Here is a 9,935-nt window from a genome sequence, read left to right as displayed (position 1 = left end):
CTTTCATTCATCTATTCATCTGTTTTGCAAAAGACTATTTAATGGTTTATAAAGATGTTGCTTGACAAAGGATAATAAATCCTATTGCTGAGTGATGGTGATGACAAATCACAGGAGGATGTCGATAAGTGTTGAAGCAGAGAAGATAAAACAACTATTTTTTATCATCTCAGTCTTAAACATACAGCTTCTAAGTTGTCTCTTACTCTCTCTCTTTCTCTCCCCCTCATTCACACTCACACATATGATGTATATAAAGTATACATTGGATAACTCGTAGAGTGAGAGTGTGGCTTGTGATGAGTGGAGAAAGAACTAGAAACAATGAATGAGTGAGTGAGATACAGAAATTCTCTCTCCTTTCGTTCCAGATTCTGTGACCCCTACTCCCGGTCCTGGGACCATAGATTCTGATGTTTAACAGTATTCCCCCCACCACTTGATATTTCATTTTCTATTTTTTCCTACAGCTTATCGCTAGCTTATCTTTTCTTTTACTTAAATTTTAAAAAAAATTAATTTGGAATTGTTTTTTTTAAATCCAAAGTTTAATCACAATCCCCTCTCTCACTCATTCAGTCACACACACACACACACGCACCTCCATCGTCTCCTGTCTGTCCTATATTCGTGTGTGTTTATATATATATATATATACACTCACACATACATATATATATATATATATATATATATATACAGACACATACATACAAACACATATATAGTGGTGTTCAAGAGCAATTAAGAATTATGTTATTGTTAAATAATAATAATATTATTAAAGATGGTGAGTTGGCAGAACTATTAGCATGCCAGGCAAAATGCTTAGTGGTATTTCGTCCATCTTTACGTTCTGAGTTCAAATTCTGCCGAGGTCAACTTTGCCTTTCAAGGTTAATAAACTAAGTACCAGTTGAGCACTGGGGTCGATGTAATCGACTTAACCCCTCCCTTCAAATTACTGGCCTTGTGCCAAAGCTATTATTTTAATAGTTTCAAACTTTTTTTGTTTTTGTGCTGTTTCTCTGACTGGACAACCATGTGCTGGTCACTGAATCCATGCAAACATCCATTTGATTCTACATATTTGCTTAACGGATGTTTCTATTGTGTTGACTCATCAGTTTGTTCTTTTTATACAGATGTCTGAATCGTATTAACACTGCCAGAAATTTAGCAGTGTTGGTCAGATGGCCTCTTCAGTGTCACATTTAGTGTCTGTTACAAAATTAAAGGTTCATATATAAATAGTGTGTGTGAATGAGACTTAACTGGGACACGTTTAAATTTTTTTTGTTTTTTTTTTACATACTAAATGACTGCCATTAATCATATTATTATTATTACAAATAGAGCTTCTCCGTTTGTGTGTACCTGCCAAGGTGTGTCTCCTTTTGAATTTGTTTTCACATCCTGGTTGTCCTATCATGGTGACACTGCAATATGTTAGATCACTTCTAGGAACATTTTATGTCACCATTTTGTGAGATTGTGTTGTCTTTACACGAGGAGGTGGTGGGGACCCCCCCCCCCCAAACCAGAGTGTCATGTTACAGGAATGTCATTGTGTATGTCATTGTGTGTTGCTTCACCATGTTTATGGTGCTGTATTATTAACACATCTGGAGACTATGTAGTATCATGTTGTTTAATATATCTTATATATGTATTTAGTATATCATGTCGTTATGTTACATGGCATCCCTAGAATTTGTTAAATTCTTGTTATATTACAAAGAAACTATCCCCAAATGTCAGTCATTTCTTGTACCATTCTGGTGCTGGTTGTTTCATATCTGGCAGCAAATAACTACCAACTTGCTTCTGTTTCTGGTGAAACACCCACAGACCAACACTGCTGTTGTTGAAGTCCAGGAATGTACTCCCGTCATGTTGTAATGTCGAATTACCTCAGACCAACAACAAGACATTAGGTCACACCCTTGGGAATCACTGGTATCCTGTTTTCTGTTATTATCTCCCTGTCTTGGAGATTTGTTCCATATTCTTCTCTCATGTCCTGCAAATCTATTTTTGTTTTAATAGATTTTATTAATGTTTAGGCTCTAGAAGGTCTGGTGCTATTTATGGTTAGGTCCAACCCACGTTTGGGTTTTAAATCATTATTTCTGCTTCATATATCTTGGTCATATTTTGAAACTGGACATTTATGACCCTTTGTCCAAAAAAACAAAACAAACAAACAGAATCAACATGTACCCTAATCATTGTTAAAAAAAAAAAAAAAACTTTGATCAACTTTTTTTTTGTTTTTCTTTCTCTCGTCCAAGTGATGAGAAACTTGTTTCAAATTCTTGCTTTTTATACTCCAGGCACAAAGGTTGAATTGTTGACACCCTGGGATTTCCCACTCTGGGTCGTTGTAGTAACGCTTCCCATTCCTGGAACTGAGTCTGACTAGTCCCAATTAGTATTTCTATGCTTTCCTAACACTAACATTGGCTCAGATTGAGGGGGTGGGGGTAAAGGAAAGATGTTGTGGGGGGGGGTTGGAAAGTTAGGTTGTCTTGATAAATGTTGAAATAATCTACACTGAGTTCCACTGGGGTGTTGGTCACATGATTGTTTAATAGAGCTAGGGGGTTTGTATTTGCACACCCACATAGATTCATTGGTGCATGCATACGCTGAGATATTTATGTGTTCACACATACAGATATTGTGTGCACATGTATTTATATACATCCATACATTGGTGGGTGCACACAGCCATATAGACACGTGAAAGTGTGTATCACTTTCTCAGTATTAAGAGAAACACATATGCAGCCACTTATACATAATTATTATTATCATGATTATATGTCAGGTGGTGAGCTGACAGAATCGTTGGCACACTGGACAAAAATGCTCAGCAGCATTTTAGCATTTTGTCTGTGTTCACGTTCTTAGTTCAAATTCTGTTGAGGTCAACTTGGCCTTTCATCCTTTCAAGGTCAATAAATTTTATTGACCTTGTATCAGTTGTGCACTGGGGGTCGATGTAATCGACAAGACCCCCTCCCCTCAAAATTTCAGGTTTTGTGCCTGTACTAGGAAGGATTATTGTTATTTTTATTGTTGGTTTTATACAATTGTCTGCTAGGCTTTTGTAGCCTGGGAGTGAGAGAAAGTGAGCGAAATAGAATACTAGTTCTCAGCTACTAAAATATGTGGTGTCATGAAAGCCACTTATTTACGGGTGGGGGGTGGGGGGGGAGAATCTATTTTTTTTTTGTACACTTATCTTGGTTAGAAAATTACTATTTGTAAATCTCACAACGAGAGATATTCAGCAACAGGACTTTGTAGTAAAGATTGTTTGCCAACATAACATGGCAGTCCTGGTTTAGGACGAATGTTGCTGTAATTTAACCCCAGGAGACATAGTTTCCAGCTGGCTATATGACACGATATACAGATGTTGTTTTGAGCTGAGTGGGGGGGTGCTAGATTCCCTTGTTCGAAAATATAAGGACACAGATCGTGTTGTATAGCCAGCTGGAGATGATGTCTCCTGGGGCTAAATTACAGCAACATTCGTCCTAAACCAGGACTGCCATGTTATGTTGGCAAACAATCTTTACTTATCTTGGTGTTGAATATACATGTATTATTATTATTAAATTAAGGTAGCAAGCTGGCAGAATCTTTATTACTCCACACAAAAGGCTTAGCAACATTTCTTCTGAGCTCAACTTTGCCTGACATCCTTCTAGGGTTGATGAAATATCTACCATTCCAGGACTGGGGTCGACGTAATTGACCAGCAAATTTCAGGCCTTGTGCCTATAGTAGAAAAGATTATTGTTATAATTATGAAGGTGTTGAGTTGGCAGAATTATTAGCATGTTGGACAAAGTGTTGCTGAAGTCAATGAAATAAATACCTGTCATGTACTTGGGTCGATGGAATTGACTCCACACCGCCTCAAAATTCTGCCCGTGTGCCAAAATTTGAAACTAATTATTATTAAATACATATAAACACACGTGTGTATATGTTATATGGTTAAAAAGTTCAGTGTGCAACGTTGTGGTTCCAGTTTCAATCCTGCTGCATGGCACTGAGCAAGTGTCTTTAGTTCCGGGTTGATGAATTCTCTGGGAGACCAATATGGGAAATAAAAGAGATAAAATTTGTGCAGCCCCCATTGTGTTTGGCTATTAAGTTCATGAATCTCACAAGGCACATCTTAATTCATCTAATCAATAGATTTATTAACAGAGAGTGCTCAACAGAAAGTAGTTTGGGGCAATGATCAATGTCTATGAAATATATAAATGGGGAAAAACGAATCTCAAAGAAATTTAAATGAAGATAATGCATGCATAAAACCTTCTGTGGCATTTCACTTCTACTGGTGCTGGATGTCTATAATGTACATGTTTGTATTTATATGCATTTACAGACACTGCCCTTTCAGAGTCACTATCAGAATTGCAGTGAACCTGTGACTGGGCCATTGGAAAACTGTAACCAATAGTAATGCCACCATGTTGCCAATTGTGATACACAAATACACCATATTAATCAATGTGTGTATATATGAAGAAAGTGTACTGATAGAGTCTAAGAACTAAAGATCTGATGTATTCTTCCTCCGATAATTACAAAAGGATTATTTTATCAATAGCAGTAAGGTCTTTAAAACAGTACGAGGGTGAGTCAAAAAGTAATGCCATTTTGTTTAGGACCGGTATAATTACCAACACAGGAACATGTATCATACATCAAAATGAAGTTGGTCCTCTCTGGATCACATCCCTACTTCTTAACATAGTCACCGTTTCTCTCAATAGCAATGTTCTACCTTCGAATGAGAGCATGTATCCCTGCCCCGTAAAATTCTGTTGACTGTTCTTTGAGCCACTTCTTCACTACAGTTTTCACTTCCTTGTCACTGGAATATTTAGCGCCTTCAGTCCCATGAAAGAGGGTTTGAAAGGCAAACATTATTCCAGTGATGAGGAAGTGAAAACTGTAGTGAAGAGGTAGCTCAAAGAACAGTCAACAGAATTTTACGGGGCAGGGATACATGCTCTCATTCGAAGGTGAAACATTGCTATTGAGAGAATCAGAAAGCAATCATGTTGAGAAGGGATGTGATCCACAGAGGAGCAGCTTCATTTTGATGCATGATACATGTTCCTGTGTTGGTAATTATACCTGTCCTAAACAAAATGGCATTACTTTTTGACTCACCCTCATATTTAGTGTTGGCCTATCTAGGATTCAAATCTAGATGCTATCAACCATCCCTCTGGGGACAACAAAACAAATATGAGGCATGTTCTGGTATTGATTCCGTTTGATCCTTTCTACAAATTTGTAAAATAAATCAGTAATATAGAAATTTTTTTAAAAAATATTTCAAAGCAATCATGTTAATAATGGTGATTATTATTACTAACCTGATTTTTCTGTCAGAGAAGTTTTTGTGCTGAAATCAAATGAAGAAACACACATACATAATTAAAGTTTTATCTTTTCGAGGTTACAAACAACAACAAAAACTTGACTGCTATCAACAAGAATCTCTGAGTATTATAAGTATTATATTTTGATGGGTTTTTTTTTCTATGTAAGAAATTAATGTTATTATTATTAGTGATGAAATGGTGAGCTGGCAGAATGGTTAGCATGCCAGTCAAAATACTTAGTGGCATTTCGTCAGTTCAAATTCTGCAGAGGTCAACTTTGTGTTTCATCCTTTCAGGGTCGATAAAATAAGTACCAGTTGTGCACTGGGGGTTGATATAATCAACTTGACCCCTTGCTAAAATTGCTGGCCTTGTGCCAAAATTTGAAACTATTATTATTATTAGGGCAGTGAGCTAGCAGAATTGTTAGCACACTGGACAAAATGCTTGGCGGCATTGCAGTCAGCATTATATTCTGAGTTCAAATGCCATTGAAGCTGACTTTATCTTTCATCCTTTTGGGGTTGATAAAATAAATAGCAATCAAACAAGGGGTTCGATGTGATTGATTCCCTTCTCCCCCACCACCTCCCATGAAATTACTGGCTTTCTGCCTAGAATAGAAAGGATTATAATAATTGATACTGAAGATTTTTAGAAGGTTGGTATAGAATGGAGGACACTGTATATTGCAGCCTCTCTTTAAGGCTCTTTACGTTCTCAGGTCAGAATATTCTGCTGGAAGGGGTCAACTTTGCCTTTCATCTTTTCAGGGTTGATAAAATACTAATAAAATTATTGGGGTTTAATTTCAAAGCTTACACCCCCACTCCCCCACGTTCGTATCCAAGCTAAAAATTCTTTTCTTTGAAAAGTGGTGAAGTGATGGAAATGGTTGAGTTGTAGATTAAAATTCTTTTATTATTTTGTTCCGTCCCTCTATATTCTGAGTTCAAATTCTGCTGCGGCTAAAATTCACTCCCCGCTTCCACCAGGCTCAATGAAATGAATACTAGTCATAGAATGAGGTGGAATCAATCGACTGTGGCCATGTGCCATTATGGTCGTGTTGTTGTTGGCAGTGTGTTCTTGTCAGAATCACTCTGCCAATTGGAGTCTTTTCTAAGGCTCAAGGGAAAGACATAAAACCCACCACTTCACATTTTTCCTTTTTGTTTCAAGCCTGGGGCTTTATACATATGCAACAACTTACCATTGTTGTTATTAATCAAGGCAGCAAAAGCTGGCAGAATCCTTGGCATGCTGAGCAAAATGCTTAGTGGCATTTCATCCATTCTCTCATTCTGAGTTCAAATTCTGCCAAGGTCAACTTTGCCTTTTATCCTTTCAGGGTCGATAAAATAAGTACCAGTCGTGCACTGGGGTCGATGTAACTGACTTAAACCCTTGCCTGAAATTACTGGCATGTGCCAAAATTTGAAACCATTATTATTATTATTATTATTATGGCAATGGAATAACAATCAGCAAAGAACAGTTATTTGTTCTTTTTCCATCCAGTGTTCAAATTTCACTTATATCAGCTTTGCCTTTCAACCTTCTGAAGTCTGTAAAATGAAATACAAGCCATACTGAGATTGAAGTAATTGACCAAGAATAACCAACCGTCTTCAAAATTGCTGGCCTTGTGCGCCTGAATTAGGAATAATTATTGTTAGGTCATGGATCAGTAGACAAAATGCTGAGCCTTAGTCACATCCATTTCTTTATGTTCTGAGTTTGAATCCCACTGAAGTCCATAATACCAGTCAAATACTGGAGTAAATTTTCTAGACAGTATTCTTCCCTCCCTTCCTAAAAGAATGCATGGCTTTGTGCCTATGTCTGAAATCTTTACCATTATTAGAGCAATGGAATGGAAGAAACAACAATGTGCCAAGCTAAATGCTTTCTGATATCTAAATACATTCCAATAATTATTTTGAGTTCAAATCCTGCCAGAGTTGATTTGCCTTTCATCCTTCTGAGGTGGGGGTTGACGGTATAAATACTAGCCATGTACTGGAGTCGGTCCAAGTCACTTTACACCCTCCTTTTGTGCCAATATTAAAAAAAAAAAAATAATTATTATTATTAGGGCTGCAAGTGGCAGAAACAGTTAAAGCGCTGGATTAAATACTTAAGAGTAAAAAGTTGAGGTTTTTCCACATTCTGAGTTCAATTTGTGATAGGGGCCATTGAAATTTGCCACTCACTTAAGTCACTTCACAGTTGACTCTACTTTGTAAACTCGTGCCAATGTAAGTAATCGTTGTTGTTATTATTAATATTTTTTTTTAGGGCGGTGAGATGGCAGAATCATTAGCATGTCCGGCGAAGTGCTTAGTGGTATTTCATGTCGATACGTTCCGAGTTCAAATTCCACCGAGGTTGACTTTGCCATTTATTTTTTCAGGGTCGATAAATTAACTAGTAATCAAGTACTGGAGTCGATGTGATTGACTTATCCCATCTCCAAAAATTTCAGGCCTTGTGCCTATAATAGAAAGGATTACTATTATTATCATCAAGGCAGCAAGTTGGCAGAATCGTTAGCACACCGGGTGAAATACTTAGCAGTGTTTTGCTTGTCACTATGTTCTAAGTTCAAATTCCGCCAAGGTCAACTTTGCCTTTCATCCTCTCGTGGGGCGATAAAATAAGTACCAGTTGAACACTGGGGGTCGATGTAATCAACTCATCCCCACCCCCAAAATTACTGCCCTTTTGTCAAAATTTGAAACTATTATTATTATTTAGGGGTTAAGAGAGTTGGGAGGTATCTGAACTGTATCTAGCTCAGAGTTTCAATATATCAAATTCCAATCTTGCCACGAGGGGACATTGTCTTTCATATTTCCAAGGTCGATGAAGTACCAGTTATATACTGAAAACATTAATTTCACTGATTATATTGTTTGTTGTGTTTTAGAAAGAAATTCTAATTTCATTTCAATTCTGTTTCTTTTATATTGTTGTCTTTGAGAATGAAAATATTGCAGAATTTGCCACAGATTCAATTTCAAAAATTGGTTAATTAATACCTATGAAAGGTATAATTAATTAATTAGTATAATTAATTAATTAGTTGTTGCTGATGAAGGTATAGGGCTAAATTTTGCTGAGTAGGAAATATAGTTGAGTTAACTTCTGGTCCATTACTGGTGCTTATTTTGTCAATCACAGACTGATGAGACTAAAGACTCGCAGACATTTCAGTTCAGCATTTTATGAAGATTTCTGCTCATTTACTGCCCATCAATAAATTTGTAGAAAAGTTTTCTTTTGGTTGGTTTTGGTTCCGAATTGGAACCAACCATCAGATGCCCCTGGGGGAAGCATGCACATTACAACTTCACGTAATTTGTCAATTTTGAAGCTGCATGTATATTGTAAGAAATTATTATTATCAAAGTAAATTGGCAGAATCGTTAGCATACTGGACAAAATGCTTAATTATATTTCTTCCAACTGTTTACATTCGGAGTTCAAATCCTGCTGAGGTCAACTTTGCCTTTCATCCGTTTGAGGAGTGATAAAATAAGTACCAGTTAACTACTGGGGTTGATGGAATCAACTAACTCCCTACCCCTAAAATTGCTGGCTTTCGTGCCAAAATTTGAAATAATTATTATTCTGAATAATGTGATGGTAAATTCTTGAGGGGTCAAAAACCACTGTACCTATTATACTGCAAAATGCCCAGGTGATGGTGGTGGTGGTGGGAATAAACAATACAACCATCACAATTTTTTTTTTCTTTTCCTCCAAATCTCTGATTCCACTGGTTTTGTTATCCGATTGTTTTTATTTTATATTTATTTCTATTTTCAATAATAATATTGTATTTTAAGATTGGTTTTCAAGTCAACATTGTTGGTGTTAAAAAAAAAACAAAAAACAAAGATATAACATTTAAATCTCTAGAACTGCCATTACAAAGAGAATAAACAAACCTGCTCTCCTCGATTCACTTTCATCTCTTCTTCCTTCTCTCATTCTTCATGTTTGTTGTCTTCTCTTCAGTCCTATATTTGAGGGATGAGGAATTATGTACATTATTTACATTTGACAGATATTTGTCCTCATTGTGTTTATTGTTAACACGTTTCGGCTGATATACCCTCCAGCCTTCATCAGGTGTCTTGAGGAAATCTCAAACCTGGGTTCTCATTCCTAAGGTATTTTTCGATATTATTATTATTATTATTATTCAGGTCACTACCTGGAATTGAACTTGGAATCTTAACCACTACGCAATATGCCCTTGCGCATATAGCGTAGTGTTTAAAAGCGCGGGCTACTAACCCCAAGATTCTGAGTTCGATTCCAGGCAGTGACCTGAATAATAATAATAACATCAGAAAAATACCTTAGGAATGAGAATCCAGGTTCAAAATTTCCCCCGAGACACCTCATGAAGGCTGGAAGGTATATCAACCGAAACGTGTTAACAAGCAAGATGAGGATAAATATCTATCAAATGTAAATAATGCCTTCTTTTCAGCT

At 36.6% G+C, this 9,935-nt stretch overlaps 1 protein-coding gene across 2 annotated transcripts in view; it reads right to left on the bottom strand.

The window, feature by feature from the left end:
- Positions 1 to 3,652: 3,652 nt before the first annotated feature.
- Positions 3,653 to 9,935, bottom strand: part of LOC106876609 (uncharacterized) — a 42,254-nt gene continuing 35,971 nt past the window's right edge. The window contains exons 8-10 of one of the 2 annotated variants that reach the window (XM_052971326.1): positions 9,383 to 9,454; positions 5,418 to 5,446; positions 3,706 to 3,792 (exon numbers count right to left, since the gene is read on the bottom strand). In XM_052971326.1, coding sequence (XP_052827286.1) covers positions 9,403 to 9,454 — 52 coding nt within the window. In that variant the 3' untranslated portion in view covers positions 3,706 to 3,792; positions 5,418 to 5,446; positions 9,383 to 9,402. Of the gene's footprint in view, positions 3,793 to 5,417; positions 5,447 to 9,382; positions 9,455 to 9,935 lie in introns of both variants that reach the window. The other variant, XM_014925220.2, reaches the window with a different exon arrangement.

The sequence above is a fragment of the Octopus bimaculoides genome, chromosome 10 (assembly GCF_001194135.2).
Source record: "Octopus bimaculoides isolate UCB-OBI-ISO-001 chromosome 10, ASM119413v2, whole genome shotgun sequence".
NCBI lineage: Eukaryota > Metazoa > Mollusca > Cephalopoda > Octopoda > Octopodidae > Octopus > Octopus bimaculoides.
This window is presented reverse-complemented; position numbering and strand designations above follow the sequence as displayed.